Below are 18560 nucleotides of genomic sequence, written 5' to 3'. Positions count from 1 at the left end.
CTTTTTTTCATCATTTATTCAACCTCATGTCATTTTAAACCTGTCTGACTTTGGAGTAACCGAACAACACTCTCCCCATTGACTTCCATTGTATGGACACAAAACCACTGAGACATTTTTCAAAATATCTTCTTTTGTATTCCACAGAACAAAGAGTGAGGTTTGAAACCACATGAAGGTGAAGAAATGATGACAAAAGTTTTATTTTTGGGTGAACTATCCCTTTACATCACGTTAGATCATTTATCACCTGGGCACATGCCTTCTAGCCCAAACATCTGAGAACACTGGTGAAAAAGCTTATCTTTTAGAATTTCATACAAATATATTTAATATAAAAAATGTCCAGTATAAATCTATAATATAAAATAAATTGTCACCGTTAAGGATCTCACCTTTCTTTCTGGCCTGAGCGATGACATCAGCGGCACTCTTGCTCATCACCTTGGTGATGTAAAGGGGGCAGTTGGTCTGATTGGCCACCGTTACGGAGCGGTTGACTGCTTCCGCCTCCACCTAAACAAGCCACAAACCCATCTCCATCCATCCGAGCATTTCAAAAAAGCAAAGTTTTAAGAGAAATTTGACAACTGTGTTTTCCCAGAATTCATTGTGCCTACCTCTTCTGGACGACTGAGAACGTGTCCCTCTGGTCCAGTGATTCCCAACTCCAAGATCCTACGCTGTTCCTGTCGAAGAAAAGAGAAGGTGAAAGAGACAACCAGAAATAAACGAGAGGAATTTCATTCTTTATGTCATAATCTCAATTTAAACTGCATTTTACAAAGAGTTCATAATAAATATGCAAAAGTCAACTGCAATTAAATATATTATTGAGTTCATGTTTGCTTTGGTTTTGCTTGCAAAACCAAATGAGTGTTACAACCAACACTCATAAAGTGTTGGTTGTAACAGTTTATGAGTGTTACAACCAACACTCATAAAGTCTGAGTGTTGGTTGTAAGACACGTGTTTTGATTTAACATCTCCAAACAGCTTATTGTTAATAGAAACTGAGAATGGGAGCTGAATGTTGGATCATGCTCTCTTCAGATCTTACTTCGGCTATGACGTCTCCGTTCTCGGCGTGGACTTGAGCGATGGCCCCAAGATCCCGAACTACACTGAACACTTCATAGATCTGGAGGTAAAGAGAGAGAGAGAGAGAGACACACACACACACACCCACACTTAAATGCTAAATATCATTCCAAAGTGACATTTCTGAGGAAACCCGGAGCATCTTTACATAGGTACCTTTTCTCATTTTTAGTGTAATTGTTATAGAGAACTAGAATTTATTCCTCAAGCCAAAGCAAGTAACATGAACGTCATACCTGTGAGTCAGTGAGCTGAAAAACGTCTTTGTAAGCCAGGTAGACGAGAAAGGAGTTAACTCCTGCACACAAAGACGGTGTATGAGATTACAGAGGGGAGTCGGTGAGATATTAGGTGAAACAGAGGAACAGTGAAATTCCTGGCTGATGGAGTCAGGACGGCAGCTCTGGGCGAATGGCGCTGCAGATGCTGACAGTTGTTTACCGTGATCTTGGACGAGAGCTTCCATTTCCTCCTGGATGCCTTTGTGCCATTCGGTAACGTCCACGTGGAGAGAATAATCGCAGCAGACTTTGCTGTCCGCCCATTCACGCCACTGATTGAAGGCTGAGATCAGACTTGTTCCTGGTTCTGGCACCACGTGGTCAACTGTTCACACACACATAAACAGATATTACAGACCTCATGAAGAAAAAAGCCTGCCACTTTGATGATTATTAACGGGATAGTTCACCCAAAAATGATATTTCTGTTATCATTTATTTATTCTGTGATGTCATTTAAAACTTGCATTTTCCTCTTTGTTCTGTGCAACGCAAAAGAAGATATTTTGAGAAATGTCTCAGTGGTTTTGTGTCCAATGTTTGGGTCAATGTTGTTTGGTTACTAACGTTCTTCAAAATACCTTCTTTTATGTTATGCAGAAGAATGAAAGTCATACAGGTTTGGAATGACATTAGGGTGAATAAATGCTAAAAATCATTTTTGGGTGGACTATCTCTGTCTTATGTGCCATTTAAAGCTCACTGTATCCATTATGTCTGCAGTGCTCTCAAGTAAACTTCACTACAGAGAAGATCTAAGCCAGCGGTTCTCAAACTTTTTCGTTGTAAGGCCCCCTTTGTGCGAGTTGCATTGCTTTGTGGGCCCCCAAATAAAGACTTATACAACTTTTTTAATTTTAATTAATTTTAATTAAACCAAAGACATATTCAGTTATACAATGCTGAAACACCAAACCTTTTGGTTAGTTTGATTGCTCAAAATGTATGACAAATTTCAATATTTTATAAAATGCCAGGTAATCTGGTGCCCCCCTGCACCCACCTTGGGGCCCCCCAGGGGGTCACGGCCTCCAATTTGAGAACCACTGAACCACTGAGCATCATCAAGAATACAGGATACATGTGACACAGCAAAAAAATAACCCTCATGAAAATGTTTTATAGTTCTCACAGACCACGTTTACATGGACAACAATAATCCGATATTAACACGATTCAGACAATACTCTGATTAAGAATGGACCATGTAAACAGAGCTTTTTGATTTGCTTAATCTGTCTAAACTCATAATCGTAGTAAACACAAATCGAATTAAGACGGGTGGAGTACTCCTATTTTAGTCGCATTATCGAAGTGCGGTATAGACATGTACACAGCTTAATCGCACTATTACCGGCGCGTAGGAACTTTAGCGGCACTTTGCGACAGGTTCCACACACGCACGGCAGTGGACAGGCGTTTCGTTTTACGGAAAACAACATGGCTTAAGCAAGAAAGCACATTTTTGGTCCGAATGGAAAACAAGAAAGATGCCAACAATTCTAGAAAATAAATGAAACACCATAAACTGGATGTGGTACCATGGCGAAGACGAACTGTTTGTTGATACATGAAATTATGGAGGGAACGTCGAACGACGTCGCTTAGGGACGTAATGACGTATGCCACTAATCGAACTATGTTGTGTAACATGTAAAACTGGAACATGAAAGGTATATTCTTAAAGCAACTCATGTAAACACCTTAATCGTAATATTATCTTATTCAGAATAAGGCAAATAATTTGATTACTGATGTCCATGTAAACGTGGTCACAGAGTATAACTGTGGTATTTATAATAAGACCACAGTAACACTGGTAAACCCACATATGGCTTATTATTACCATGGTTAATTTACCAGTCTGAATATGTTGAAAATATTATTATTATAAAAATAGCAAAGTCATAGTTGCTCTTCTCCCTGAATAGGTCATCAACAATATTACCACATAAATAAAATAGCAAAAAAACTACCAAAGTTACTAAAGCCAGCACAGCACAAACAGCACATATAATTGAAATACTATTGAATACTAAACTTGTCAAAAAAAGTCAAAGCATCATTGGAGTGTTACAAAAGCACACGTACTGATCATGGTGGTTCCTCCAGACAGGGCAGCGCGGGTGCCTTGGTAGAAATCATCCGCAGCGGTCATGCCCCTGTCGGGCATCTGGAAGCGGGTGTGCACATCGATGCCACCCGGCATCACCATACGTCCGTGGGCATCGATGGTTTTCACCCCGCCGGGCACTATCAGATTGTCTCCGATTTGCCTGTAAAGCGCAACATTGAGATCAGATATTTTAGAATGACATATGACAGCTTTGTGTAATGAACAGAGTGGAATTACATATCTCATTGACGAATGATCTTGAAATTCACCAAAGCTTGTTTTTAGCCTGTGTCTATGTCCAGATTTTAAAAAAGTGACATGCCATCTTTTCAATTTCAGGATACAATGACAGACTAGATGTAAGATTTGGATTGGGGCAAGATATCAGTGCATAATCATAATAAAATAATAAAACATAAAAATGTGTTAGATATGATCAAAAGCAATCTGTCACACTTACTTGATCAAGCCATCCTCCATATAAATGTCTGCACAGAAGGACTGATCATCATTGACAATCTTAGCTCCTTTAATCAGGAGACGGTCACTCTGCAGAGACATATAAGCAGCATCAGTATCATACTTTAGTAAATATGCTGCAAATCGACTGATCCAGGCACAGCATAATTTAGCCAATTACAGATTTAAGCACAATTGCAGCAACACCAACATTCTTTCTAAGAAGCATCGGTGAGTTTTGTGGCTTTCACAATTATAAACACATGTTCATCGTAAAACATTTATCTAACACTGTGCTACAATGAGCTCAGTTTAACAAAGATGTGTGCTGTAAAACATACTGCTTCACTTCTGCAAGATTTGTTCTCATAAACTGATGTTATTTATTAGTGTGTCATGATTTATAGTCTATGTGTTCTCACCTGCACTTTCCAACATCCTGATTGGATGATATATCTTAAAAATATCTTAATGGCCTTTCGTAGACTTAAGGCTAGTCCCAGATGTACTGTAGAAACTTTAGCGTCATTAACTAAGATGTCATCACCAGTGGCACCCCCAGGATTTTTTTTATGGGGTGGCACAAAGGGGCCAGTACAAATCTTAGGGTGGCACATTTAAAAAAATGTATTATGCCTGAATCTAATGGTTAAGAGTTTTGGCATTGCCATTAATACTACTGGGATCATATAAAGTTATTACTAGTCTTACGATTTAATTTCTATATTTCAATATTTTCAGTGTTTGATCGATACATGCTAATTCGCTAACTGTTCTACATATATTTGACTATAAAAAATATGATAGTAATAGATGCCAAAAACTGCAAATCCAACAATTTAAAGATCAGCTGATGGAGTAATGTATTAACCAAACATGTATAGTGATCGATCAAAATGTGAGTATGAGCAGCAGAAAAATTCTAATCCAATGCTTTAGCGACTATCTTAATCTCAGTTAGCCAACCCGTATTAGAGTTTGATACAATACGTTTTATCATACAATAAACCACGTTTTACTTACTAGTTTGTGAGTTTCGTCTCCAACCCTCTACACCTTTCATGCGGGCTGACTGAACAGGAGCAAACATGACGTCACGTGCGTGGTACTGCGGCTGCCGTGCGCATATTAAGGCGTCTTTACACAGGCGAGTTAAGGCGTCTCGGTAACACTTTACAATAAGGTGCTATTAGTTAACATTAGTAAATGCATTAGCTAACATTAGCTAACAATGAACAATTTCGTTTTTCAGCATTTATTAATCCTTGTTAATGTTAGTTCATGTCAATACAGCTATTCATGTTAGTTCATGGTGCATTAACTAATGTTAACAGTGACCATGTTTGATTTTAATAATGTATTTATAAATGCTGAAATTAACATGTAGTAATATTAATAAATGCTGTAGAAGTATTGTTCGTTGTTAGTTCATGTTAGCTAATGCATTAAATAATTGTTAACAAATAGCACCTTATTGTAAAGTGTTACCGGCGTCTCTGTGGCGGATTAAATTTCTGTGTAAAGACGCAATGCCGCACGAAAGCCGATCTAAAATATGCCGCCTCTGACCCTCCTCAGACCCTAGTATCAAAGGCGACTCTGATGCGGCTCAGGTTTAGTGTAAATGAAGGCGCATTAAAGCCGCTCTAAACTACGTCATTGTCATGTCAGCAGAAAGTGAGAGAGTGAAGATGAAGCCCAAAACACACAGCCACATTTGTTTTAGGCTAATAATAACAACACAGGTTTTTTGAATAATTCAAACAAATTTTTCGTTTCATTTCTTCATAAAATGATTTAATGAGGAGAAATGTTTGAAGTATTTTTGTTTACTCAGGCAGGCTGTGGCACAGTTTGAATGCAGGATGTAAATTTTGAGACCGTTTTCAGCCATTAAAATAGTTTAGATTAGTTTTTAATGGCAAATTACATTTATTTCGTTTCATTTCTTTTTAAAGTTAACTTAGAAAAAATGTTTGGAGTATGATTGTTTGTGACTCAGGCCCGGCATGCAGATTTTTTTATTTGAACTCATGACATTGTTTAAATTCCTCCTTAAGCTCCTCTCCTTCGTGGAAAAAAACTTCCGGTATGTGACACGATCACATGCAGACATGTTTTACTGTGCGTCTCAAACGGCTTCAAATATTAGGTTTGTCGGACATTATGCAGTGTGGCAGAGTTATTTGAAAAGCTCTCGTGTTACTTAAGCAGATGGGTCTCCGCAACACATGCATGAAGTTGAACACTTAATAAATCACAAACTTAACATTGTGTTGTGATGAGAGAGTTTGTGCTTTTCTTACCGTTTACCTCAAAACAGTCGCATCATAATAATGTAAGTGTGCTTCGGTCCAGATCGTAAAGTGAGGACAGTAGCGCTTGTGCACAGATGCCCGGCCCTAGGAGCGTAAATTATTTGGGTCTTGTCGGGCTAGGATTGAAATTCAGGATTTTGTCGTTATATTTCCAGACGCATCTCATTGAGGACAGTATTTCATACACGAAAACGATCTGGTAACATTTGCTGTAACATCGGAACTGTTCATTTACCTGGTCGACTGACTTTGTGGCTCTTTAAAACAACTTTTGGCATCTTTCAATATGCGGTGAGGTGCCCGAGAGTGTTTGTTAGCTAGGAAAATCATTTAAAATGTTGCATTTATAGCCTATTGTTGCTTTTATCCTAAAGTATGCATTGTTATTATTAGTGTCAGTATTTATATATTTTGAGTTTATATTGTTTAATTTAAGATATTATTTCATCAGCATATTGTTAGAACTGTGCTTTTGTGGTTATGTTCTGCATTATTTCTCATTATTTTAATTCCTGTGTAAATGCATTTATGCCGCTTTAGAGCTGCATTAACGCTCTGTGTAAATACTCATTTTCATGGTTTTAAGCCGCTTCAGATTCGGTTTCTGTGCCGCCTTTGCTGTGTAAAGACGACATTAGTCGCGGTTTCGCAGGTTAAACGAGAGTTATTTTTTTACATAGTGCTTCGATAATGTACATTTTAATTAATAAATATTAATACTATTATTATAATATAAAAAAATATATAAAGTATATTTAAAAAATCTCATTCTGGTTGGGGGGAGAATGGGGTGCCAGTTACTTTTTGGGGGGGCCGCGGTCCCCCCTGGACCCCCCTTAGGGGTGCCACTGGTCATCACGTTTTCACTTCTTTGTCGAAGGACAAAGCTCTGTAGAGCAGTTTATCCGTTTAGGGCAGTGGTTCTCAAACCTGGGGGGCAAGATGGATCCAGGGTGCGGCCGCAGATTTTGTGGCATTTCAAGAAAAATAAGGATGCACCGATAAGATTTTTTTGGCCGATACCGATTTTAACAAACAACTATCGTCTGATTCCGATATCAATATTGGTCAATTGCATAGTACTTTACAATACTAGCTAGTTTTTCGGCATTAAATTAATTTTACTGAACATGAATTGGATCCATTTAAGATTTTAAGAGAGGCACATGTTAAGATAAAAATACAATAAGACAACATGACAATATTCAAAGGTGATTTTTGCTATCCAATATTTCTTTTATTAACAACATTAACTCATATTTGACTTAACATTGAACATTTCTTTAATAAACTTTAATAAAAATAAAGTCTGTGCTGTTGCTATTGAATTATTTTTGCTTTGGATTATTCAGACATGCAACTCATTGCCTCCATGCAGTTAATTAATAAACCATTGGTATTTGCATTTTTCACACTATTGCCGATATGCCGATGGTGTTAATCAATCCAATATCGGCCGATTAATATCGGTGGCCGATACATCGGTGCATCCCTAATACAAAATAGAAATGTATCATACTTTGTAGGCCATAAAAACATCAACAATATGTTTTAGGCTTAGTTTAAAGTTTTAAGATTATAAGTCTTTAATTGGGGGGGGGGGGGGTTTGGCGCGCAAAGTGATGCACTCTACACAAAGGGGGCCTTACAATGATAAAGTTTCAGAACCACTGGTTGTTTAGGGCTACTGTAGAAACAACATGGTGAATTCCATGTAATGTGTATGTAGATAGAAATAGCTCATTCTAAGGTAATAAAAACATAACGCTTCATTATGTAGGGTCTTTAGACACCTCTGAAGACATAGTTATGTATATTATATTGCATTTCTGTCAATAGAGCCTACAAAAAATTACACACTGGACCTTTAAAGCATAAAAAGCTTAAAAGAGCTTTAAAAACTTGTTTAGATAGAGGAACAGTAACTTCAAACAGACAGACAGTCATATTTAAGTGAAATAGGTTAAAAATAACCTAATCTAATTTTATAAAATTATAATAATGTTATAGTATTTGTATAAACTTAATAAAATAAAACAAAATTAATATATCATTTTTGTATAATTTTTGTTTATATATAATGATATAAAAACATACAGTAATATACATAAATATTTACTCACATACAGTATATTAGATCAAATCATGTCAGTATACGAAACATGCAACACATGGCACCTGTGAACATTTTTTAGTTCTAAAGCACAATCATTGTAAAAAAAGTGGTTTGAATCTGTATATAATCATCTTAAATAAAACTATTTAAAAATCAATAACTTTTTTACCCAGTCATTTTAGGTTAATGGGACTTTTTGACACATATCACATCTAAATCAAACATCTATAGGAATTTGCCCTATACATGTGCAACAGTTGATTTTAGTTTTAATTGCTGATTAGTAAACAAATGACAAAAGAAAGCTGTTCTTATGTATTATGAGGACTAAGTGTCAAGTGTATAATTTAACGGATAAAAAAACTATTTATCAAGCAACAATTTAATGATATAAACTAATCAGTTTTTCCCAACACCACTGAGCATGTCTAAGGTAAAGTTGTCCAGACACCCCGGTACAGCCATCACCATCTAGAATTCACTTTACATTCAACCCCAGCAGAACATTCATTTTTCTGAAAGGGGAACAGTGGAACAATTCCAATCACAAGGCCCTCAGGGGACAAAGGCGCCTCTGTCTGCGTTTCTGCCTCTTTGCGTGCCTGATGGCAACCCAGCAACATGAGGCCCTGGGTGGATTCTCAGGCCCTGCCCTAATTCACTTTGTGATGAAAGCAAATTCTCCAGGATCCTGACATCTACTACACATCTCTGGATGACATAAACAAGCAAAACATGACCGAAAAGAAACATAGAATGCACTGGCGGTGAATTTCCACAGCATTTTAGTTTAGTTTACAGACACACCAATCCAGATTTTGGGAATGTAATTTGTATAACAAAGATTGTACAGAGAAACAATGCTTTATCATAGAAGAACTTTATATGTTTGGATCTTTGCTCATGGGCCTCTGAGACCATGCATGTGGCTTTGGCGGTCAGCCACACTGAACAGCTGCTTCATAACATCCATTACATAACCCAGGCAATCACCGACCAATCACAGCCGACGTACTGCGCTAAAGCATCATGACATCATCAATCTGGTCAAAATGTTAATAAGAGGAAGTCTGAAATAAAATGAGTTTATCCTTAAATTGCCGTTTGTGTTGGACTTTCTCCATGAAATCAGAGTGTAACTTATTGAGAACATACATTTGTCTTTCGTCTTGTGCTCTGAATGTTAGTTTTAAACCACAGCTTAACCACTGTCTGCCATAAATGAACGTGTATGTTTGAATGTTTGCCATTAGTCATTTGTAAATGTTTCTGGGTTAAGTCCCGTTTTCCGTATCTGCAGCATTGCTTTGCCAAACATGCCTAAATTGTTACACGCTGTCTACAGTTTCTAAGTACTGTTTAACCCTCGAATGAGACCTTTTAAAAAAAAATCATAATGACACAAACTTATCAAATCAAGCAGGGTTTATATTTGATATGAGCCATATGGAGGACCACAGATTTCCAATGAACACACCAGTCATTCACAGACGTTTTATACCCCTGCCTATTGATTGCTGGTTTAATATTTTGGATTTCAACTACCATTTGAGTGCAGTAATGTATTTTGTGCTCAGTTTGACATAGTGCTGGGTGATATACTGGTTCATACCGAATACCGGTGTGTATTTTTGTTATGATATGAATTTTTAATATACCGCATTACCGGTGTATGTCGCTTAAACAACTTGCGGAACGCAGCGCGACACTGTTTCAGTGGGGTCTCTTTTCACTGTTGCACTGTGACCGGCCATTCACACAGAATGCGTCTTTGTATGCCGCGGCACTACTTTATCATCATTTTTCTATATAAACATGTGCTAAACAGAGGCGCTTGGATGTTTGCGTCTCGCGCTTGAGCGGTAATGTTACATATTTCTTTCGCGTCGCAATGGGAGCGAGCACCTCGCGGCTGAACGGCAGCACAAGTGTAGCAATTGCAAGTTCGCATTACGTTATATTAAATATACTCACGAACAAACATTTTCAAAAAGCGATCATGTTCCCCTCATATCTGCTCAATATAAGCATATAATATGATGTGTTTTTAGTTTGAACTGTTTCTCTATATGCTATGATGAGAAACAAGGGTCGGTAGAGGAAGGAGGATTGACAGCGTGATGCGATCGCTTTCCTCTCACACATCCAATTTAAGCCTTTGTTTTCTGATTAAAAAATATGATTTCAGGAAATCATGAAGCCTTTACATGCTATTCAGTTGTTAAAGAAGTCTAAACTTTGCAGTTATTATAGGGGATACTGTCACCATGACAGTATAAAAGGGCATTTTAAGTCAATCAACAGCAGTATTTCCTCTCTCACTCAGTAGAAAATGTGGTTTAAAAAATACGCCATGTACCGGGATACCGGCATAAATCTGGAAAATACAGTTATATTAATTTTTGGTCATACCGCCCAGAACTAGTTTGACACCAATGCAGAAAATAATATAATTAATATAATATAAAATAAAATAATATAATATAATTAATAATAAATAAATAAATTCCAGAATAAAAGTTGACATAATATATGTCTGTGTACTGTGCATATTAATTTTATATTTATAAAAACATACACATGCATGCATATATTTAGGGAAAAAAAATAACATGATAAAATAATAATAAACACCTATATATTTTATATTGGTAAATATAAATAAATAAATGTAAATTTTCCTTAATATAATATACATGTATGTCTGTGTATGTGTTAAATTTGTGTTTGTAAATACAAAATTATTATGCACAGTACACAGACATATGTAAACACAAACTTGTATTCTGGATGTGATTAATCACGATTAATCGTTTGACAACCCTGAAAATAAAATACTGTCTGTGCCATAAACATTTTGAGAAGCAGAAAAGACCAATATAGAAATACTAATTAAGTCATCCTATATTTATACACATTTGCGAGGCAGAATCTGGTTGAAATGCAAGGCTGATCTCCATATCATCCTCTTATAAGAAAACTCAACAAGTGTGTTTGGCAGCTAATGTGCATGCGTGCTTATAACCAGTATGCTTGTTTTTACAAACACAGCCGCTCACTATGTTGCTGAATGGGGAAATCCTGTATGTAATGTGTGTGGAGGAAAAACACATCCCTGGCAGACGGTTTGAGTCAGAGCTGAAATTCTGATGTATGTGGGGGTGAGAACGAGACACTACGGGTCAGCCGCGCATTCTGGGACAGCTAGTGTGCAATGGACCTGCCATGGTTGCCATGGCAACCAGACAACTCTTGTTTTATTGGGCATCGTAGACACCATATTAAACTAAACAGCAAAGAAAGGATCATTGGGTGATTCATATTTAATCATATTTAAGTTCTTAAACATTCTAAAAAATTTAAATACGTAAATAATACAAGTCATTATTTAGAGGTTATGCCATATTAAAAATGACTGAAAACACCCCTTACCCATGATAAAATCACTGCCAATACTCACTGCTTATCGCATTTATATTTAGTGTCTAATGAAACAACGACATAAATTAACTAAACATTCAATGAATTTACAAAAACTGCTTCTTGAAATCTGACCTCATAACTATAGCTAAAAGTGACCAGGCAGGTGGTGAATTTAAGTTAACATTCATCTTTATTGAGGCCCAAGAAGGTGTCACCCTCCTCCGCCTGTCTGCGCAGCTGACCAATGCAGCTGGCCTGCCCAGACCCACCCCATTAACCATTCCAGCAACCCTCCATCACACCGGCAATGAAGGCATATGCTTGTGTCTGTGTGTGTGACATATGTGTGTATTCAGACCACGCCTGTGTCTATTTGTGCAGGAGACCAAATTGCGGTACAGAAAATACGGTGTCTATAAGTTTAATAAAAGATCTCTAAATCAGACAATATGATGGTGTCAAGCTATATCTGTGTTTGTGTATTTCTGACTGTCTGTTGTCTGTGAGAATAGAGCCAATTGCTCTTAAATATCACTGTCTGCCCTTCTGCTGTACAACTCCTGCCAAAACAGTTCACAGAATTGTGCTGAAGCCTTTTCGAGGACAATATTTATGCATGGGGTCTTCGGGTCACGGTGTGCTTGGGAGGTCCACTGTGTGCAATCCGGTACATTAATTCCACTACAGACCGAAGCCAAGCTGTGAGTGACTACAGACCAAGAGATCACGTGTAAGAAATGCCTTCGATGTCAATCGACAAATCGACTGTCGAGCTACATTCCTTTCTCTTTACTGTAAATTTTGTTAATCTGGCATAGACACAACACTGAAGGACAGCCATTGTGCAGGGGTGTGGCATATACAGCTTTGAATAACTCCACACGCATTTTTCCCCATGCAGAGGGTGGTTTGTCCTTCATCATTCTATGATAATTTCCATTTTTATATATTTTGATTTTCTGGCCGCAGATGTGATCTTTTTCCGCCTGGAATTCTGCGCGTGCCTAGGGATGTACTCTAGGGCTGGCTTGTCTCCATCCTCTTAGATCACTAAGAGCGGTTGAACGTGGTTTCCGGAACATGCTGGATGTAAACCGCAGCGTACCTACTTCTCATTTAACAGCCTGAAGAATCTGAAAGGGTGTCTTAAAGCTCCCCCCAAACCCCTGCTGAAAGTGCTCCCATCGAAAAGAAACAAAGGCACACCCGCCACCAGCCGAGCTTGGTGAGATCTCCGTTCCACTGTCCGACAGCTATTTCCAGCATACATTACTAGTAATGAAAAACCCAAAACTAAGCATATTTGGACGTCTTGATGATTATACTATCATCTTCATCTATAAGGGGTGGGAATGCATGACAATGTCTGACTCTGATCTATTGTGAGATTGGTGGAGCTTGCATTGCACTGTATGCAGAAATATACAGGGCTACTTCTACCATTTCCATTATAATAAAGGCAATGAGACGAGGAAGGAAATTAGATCATATTTCCCACGTTTGCTTCTGTTATTTTCCGTTATCCTGTACCGCTCCCACATTTCGCCATGATCCCACGAGCGACTTTTCAGTGAGCTAGTCGAGAAGACCCCCGCTAACGACCACAGATCTCTAAAACATAACGAAATCCATCACATTTGCCTCGGCAGCCGCGACTGTCTTAAAACAAAGAGCGTAGCCGTGTCACCAAAGAAAGCATCGCGTCCGCAACCGGTTCCGTGCGTTTCCTCCGCGTCACAAACGGAGGAGTCGCGGAAATTGCCTTTCGATTGAAATGATCAAATAAACTTGGAATGGTATGATTCATTGTAACCTTAATAGCAATACAACATGGGAGAACCAGAACGCGCATTATAATCAGGCGTGTACAGAATTCGTTTAACTGGAGCGTTCCGGGTTTGTCGCGTCGCTTGCTGTGTAGATGGGGTGTGTGCTGCATCGCTGCTAACAAGACATATATATCAAAGACTTTGACAGCTCGACTTCGCTGAAAACGTCAAGTCTTAGCGGCAAGGGTTTTTGCGTTACCGGCTCGACCTGACGCACGCGTTTAATCCACGCACATAGCCGTCGTTTGGCGACTGTTGAGAACCGACATCGTCAATTGAATACATGGATTCTCAAGACATGTCAAATGTCGCTAAACACGCACTTTTCTAACCAATAGGCCTAATGAAAGAAGATATTCCATAACTCACGGTTATGCGGGGAATATTCTTCTTGCCCTGATAGCCCGACATCTTCGTGACGCTTTATTCCCTTTGACGAACCGTTATCGCTGCGATAATGGATGCAGAGGTCTGCTTTGGGAGGGGAAATGACTTAGTTCAGCTGAGTCTGGTGATATAAAGAGGACGCAAAAGCGCTGTGAATCAAAGACAAAGGACCTGCGCCCAATATCTCCTCTCCTTACTCTTTCTCCACTGATGCACCAAGTCCACAGACTGGCTGAGACAAAACGAGATTTTCACAGCGGCGAGCAGCGCGCATGCGCACAACCCCGCCCTGGACAGCTCCTCCCAGAGTCCGGACCCCGCGTCAGACAACCGTTTTCATGTCAAAAAATAAAATAAAAACCTTAACTGTATTCTAATTTAAATGAAACTGAAAGAAAATAAAAGTCTTTTTAAACATTTTCTCTTATCAAATATCAGTGCCATAAAATGAATATGACACCTGCTTGCAATAATATGTCCCTTACTTGCACACACAAAGACGCTTTAGTCGTAATATTATGTCTTAGCATATTTTATATGATTATGTTTACAAAGTGTTAAGGTTATATGCTTTTATCCTTCCGGGTGCGGTCTCAATGCAGTAAACCTAAACATACTATTGATTTCTGCAGTCATTAGTTCTATAAGTGAGGAAAAAAATGTTCAAATCACATTTGTCGAACACAGAACAATTTCCTGTTTGATTGACTTGGTGACGTAGCAGTTTTTAGATACTAGTATCATGTTACCGGGTATAAAAGTAAAAAAATTCAATTAGGAATACCTGTACTCAGCTGACATGGAAGAGAAAAAATACCGGTGCATAAGTTGTGCATTGTTTATCTAAATGTTTATGCGATTTGTAAATGTTATTCTAAAGGCAAGGTGATAGACTTGTATAAACTTTGTAATAAATCCCAAGGTACTGCTCTTAAAGGTCTGGGGCCTCATGTATCAACGCTGCGCACGCACAAAAACGTTGCGTACGCCAGCTTTCACGCTCATGGTCGGATGTACTAACAGTGAAATTAACGTCAGAATGTGCGTTCCTCCATGACAACTTTATGTCAGGCATGAGTTTTTTTGTGCGTACGCACATTTACAGCTTTGTCCGTACGCAATGTTTCAGTATGGAATCAACGCAAGTCTTTGTACATGAGGACCCTGACGAGGGATAATTCAATCATCGTTCACTCATCGTTCAGCATCATAGCCTCTGTAACTATAGTTACTGCACCACAGCTATCAATGGCCACATATGCAGTGCATGCGGAAAGTATTCACAGCGCTTCACTTTTTCCACATTTTGTTATGTTACAGCCTTATTCCAAAATGGATTAAATTCATTATTTTCCTCAATTCTACAAACAATACCCCATAATGACAATGTGAAAGAAGTTTGTTTGAAATCTTTGCAAATTTATTAAAAAATAAAAAACGAAAAAAGCACATGTACATAAGTATTCACATCCTTTGCTCAATACTTTGTTGAAGCACCTTTGGCACCAATTACAGCCTCAAGTCTTCTTGAGTATGGTGCTACAAGCTTGTATTTTTGGGCAGTTTCTCCCATTCTTCTTTGCAGGACCTCTCAAGCTCCATCAGGTTGGATGGGGAGCGTCGGTGCACAGCCATTTTCAGATCTCTCCAGGGATGTTCAATCGGGTTCAAGTCTGGGCTCTGGCTGGGCCACTCAAGGACATTCACAGAGTTGTCCTGTAGCCACTCCTTTGTTATCTTGGCCGTGTGCTTAGGGTCATTGTCCTGTTGGAAGATGAACCTTCGCCCCAGTCTGAGGTCCAGAGCGCTCTGTAGCAGGTTTTCATCGAGGATGTCTCTGTACATTGCTGCATTCATCTTTGCCTCGATCCTGACTAGTCTCCCAGTTCCTGCCAACATCCCCACAGCATGATGCTGCCACCACCATGCATCACTGTAGGGATGGTATTGGCCAGGTGATGAGCGGTGCCTGGTTTCCTCCAGACATAACGCTTGCCATTCAGGCCAAAGAGTTCAATCTTTGTTTCATCAGACCAGAGAATTTTGTTTCTCATGGTCTGAGAGTCCTTCAGGTGCCTTTTGGCAAACTCCAGACGGGCTGTCATGTGCCTTTTACTGAGGAGTGGCTTCCGTCTGGCCACTATGCCATACAGGCCTGATTGGTGGAGTGCTGCAGAGATGGTTGTTCTTCTGGAAGGTTCTCCTCTCTCCACAGAGACATGCTGGAGCTCTGTCAGAGTGACCATCGGGTTCTTGGTCACCTCCCTGACTAAGGCCCTTCTCCCCCGATCGCTCAGTTTGGCCGGGTGGCCAGCTCTAGGAAGAGTCCTGGTGGTTCCAAACTTCTTCCATTTACGGATGATGGAGGCCAATGTGCTCATTGGGACCTTCAAAGCTGCAGAAATTCTTACCCTGCCCCAGATCTGTGCCTCGATACAATCCTGTCTCGGCGGTCTACAGACAATTCCTTGGACTTCATGGCTTGGTTTGTGCTCTGACATGCACTGTTAACTGTGGGACCTTAGGTGTGTGCCTTTCCAAATCATATTCAATCAACTGAATTTACCACATGGACTCCAATCAAGTTGTAGAAACATCTCAAGGAAGATCAGTGGAAACAGGATGCACCTGAGCTCAATTTTGAGTGTCATGGCAAAGGCTGTGAATGCTTATGTACATGTGCTTTTTTCATTTTTAATAAATTTGCAAAGATTTCAAACAAACTTCTTTCACATTGTCATTATGGGGTATTGTTCGTAGAATTTTGAGGAAAATAATGAATTTAATCCATTTTAGAATAAGGCTGTAACATAACAAAATGTGGAAAAGTGAAGCGCTGTGAATACTTTCCGGATGCACTGTAACCTCTTGGATTACTGGGCTCCAAGGAGTAAGACCTGTCATTGTGAAAATGATCTAGTAAAGTGCTTGTGGATCTCATTTACAAAATGTAATATTTTTTATAAATTTTCTGTAAATAAAAGTGTGTGCTGGCAGTTTTCAACTTTTATTTTTAAACGTATAGACCACTTTGGAAAACGCAACTAATGCTGATCCAATGTTGGTCCAGAAGAACTTCTTAATACTACTTGACAGTTTGAATAAATAAAAAACACCAACAGAACATTTATAACGGAATCAAAATGTGAAACAAACTTTAAGATTTAATTATACGTGTAAGATTATAAAAGTTATAAAATAAAAGTGCTTGACCAGTGTCTACGTCTTGCAAAGTGTTCTATAAAGAAAACCGATAAGATAAAATGTTGAATGCTCTCTCATTTGTAAAACACTAATATGTCTGTTAATGGTGAGTACAACATGGTTCATAACAAAAGCAGGCAGTCAACCCATGAAAATAAGCAAACACAAAGTTATAGAACAGAGCAATGAAGGTAGAAATTATGTTGCATCCAATTTGTTGCACTCTGTTGGTGACGTAATAGCTTGTTTTAAAATAAAAAAATAATTTGTGATTTCAACTCACTGAGCCCCATCACAGTTAATGTCTTATTGAAGGAAAGCACTCTAACTTGACAACTGCACTGCACTCTTGGTGTATAAATGCACAAATACAGCTGCAGTATTGGTCAGATATGATTTTAAATTAAAAAATATATAAAGTAATCAAGTAAAAAATCGATAAATTATGAAGTATGTATTCATAACTATATGGAGTTTCCCTTATTTTAGCTAATAATTTGAAAACAGTCTGGAGATAAATAAACATTCCTTAAACTATATTGTCGTGAAAATCAAACCACAAAATACAATAGCAAAACGTTTCACTGATGAATGGTAATTATTAGAAAGCAAAGCTGATTAAAAACGATACGTGATTACAATGATGGTAATCAGACTCTCGGCCATTCAAAGATTTAGGCGTTTCCACCCGCATGACAACGCATAATCCCCCGCAGCTCTTACCTCGTCGTTTAGGTTCTGGAGAATCTCTTTACCGGTACTTCTTCTGATCTCAACCTTTCGTGGTTTGGAGATATCTCTCTGCCTCTCTATCACTCGACCTCTTGCCGAGGACAGCGAATCGTCCAGCGTCTTTTGGTCTGTCGAACCGTCCACCGGGCAGAACATGCCACAGAATTTCTGTCGAGGCTGGTTGGGACTGGAGCTTCCCATGTTGTGGAAGAGGGCATCACCGGCAGCAGACATTTCTCTCAGTAAATATTGTTACAGAACTCTGAATGCAAAGGCATGTAAAGCGGAAGATGATGTCCACAAGCTTTCATCAATCACACCTTCCAGACCTGCACATTAACATGCTGTTCATCACAACTGCGCAACCCTTCAATGAAAATCACTAAACAATTCGTTGAACAATACAAAATTACAAAAATAGACGCCAATAACCGTTTATCATGCAACACGTCATTTTTATTCAATTGAACACATGCATTGACGAACTGTATCTAAAACATTATATTTATAGAAGCGATGCCAGGTAGACAGTCAATGTTACCGTACAGCAGGCGTGAGATCGGACGGATGAAGATGTGACGCTCTGCTGGAAAG

The 18560-nt window shown here is 38.7% G+C and overlaps 1 protein-coding gene across 4 annotated transcripts in view; it reads right to left on the bottom strand.

The window, feature by feature from the left end:
• The window catches only part of dpysl2b (dihydropyrimidinase like 2b), a 27955-nt gene extending 9395 nt beyond the window's left edge, over window positions 1-18560 (bottom strand). The window contains exons 1-9 of one of the 4 annotated variants that reach the window (XM_057320557.1): window positions 18513-18560; window positions 17958-18228; window positions 3959-4047; window positions 3474-3658; window positions 1543-1707; window positions 1338-1399; window positions 1061-1141; window positions 621-689; window positions 396-516 (exon numbers count right to left, since the gene is read on the bottom strand). In XM_057320557.1, the coding sequence (XP_057176540.1) occupies window positions 396-516; window positions 621-689; window positions 1061-1141; window positions 1338-1399; window positions 1543-1707; window positions 3474-3658; window positions 3959-4047; window positions 17958-18200 (1015 nt within the window). In that variant the 5' untranslated portion in view covers window positions 18201-18228; window positions 18513-18560. Of the gene's footprint in view, window positions 1-395; window positions 517-620; window positions 690-1060; window positions 1142-1337; window positions 1400-1542; window positions 1708-3473; window positions 3659-3958; window positions 4048-14012; window positions 14280-17957; window positions 18426-18512 lie in introns of those variants that run through there. The other 3 variants (XM_057320555.1, XM_057320556.1, XM_057320559.1) reach the window with 3 other exon arrangements.

This window comes from Triplophysa rosa, linkage group LG22 (assembly GCF_024868665.1).
Source record: "Triplophysa rosa linkage group LG22, Trosa_1v2, whole genome shotgun sequence".
Classification (NCBI taxonomy): Eukaryota; Metazoa; Chordata; class Actinopteri; order Cypriniformes; family Nemacheilidae; genus Triplophysa; species Triplophysa rosa.
The sequence above is the reverse complement of the archived record's forward strand: the minus strand, read 5'-3'. Positions and strand labels throughout refer to the sequence as shown.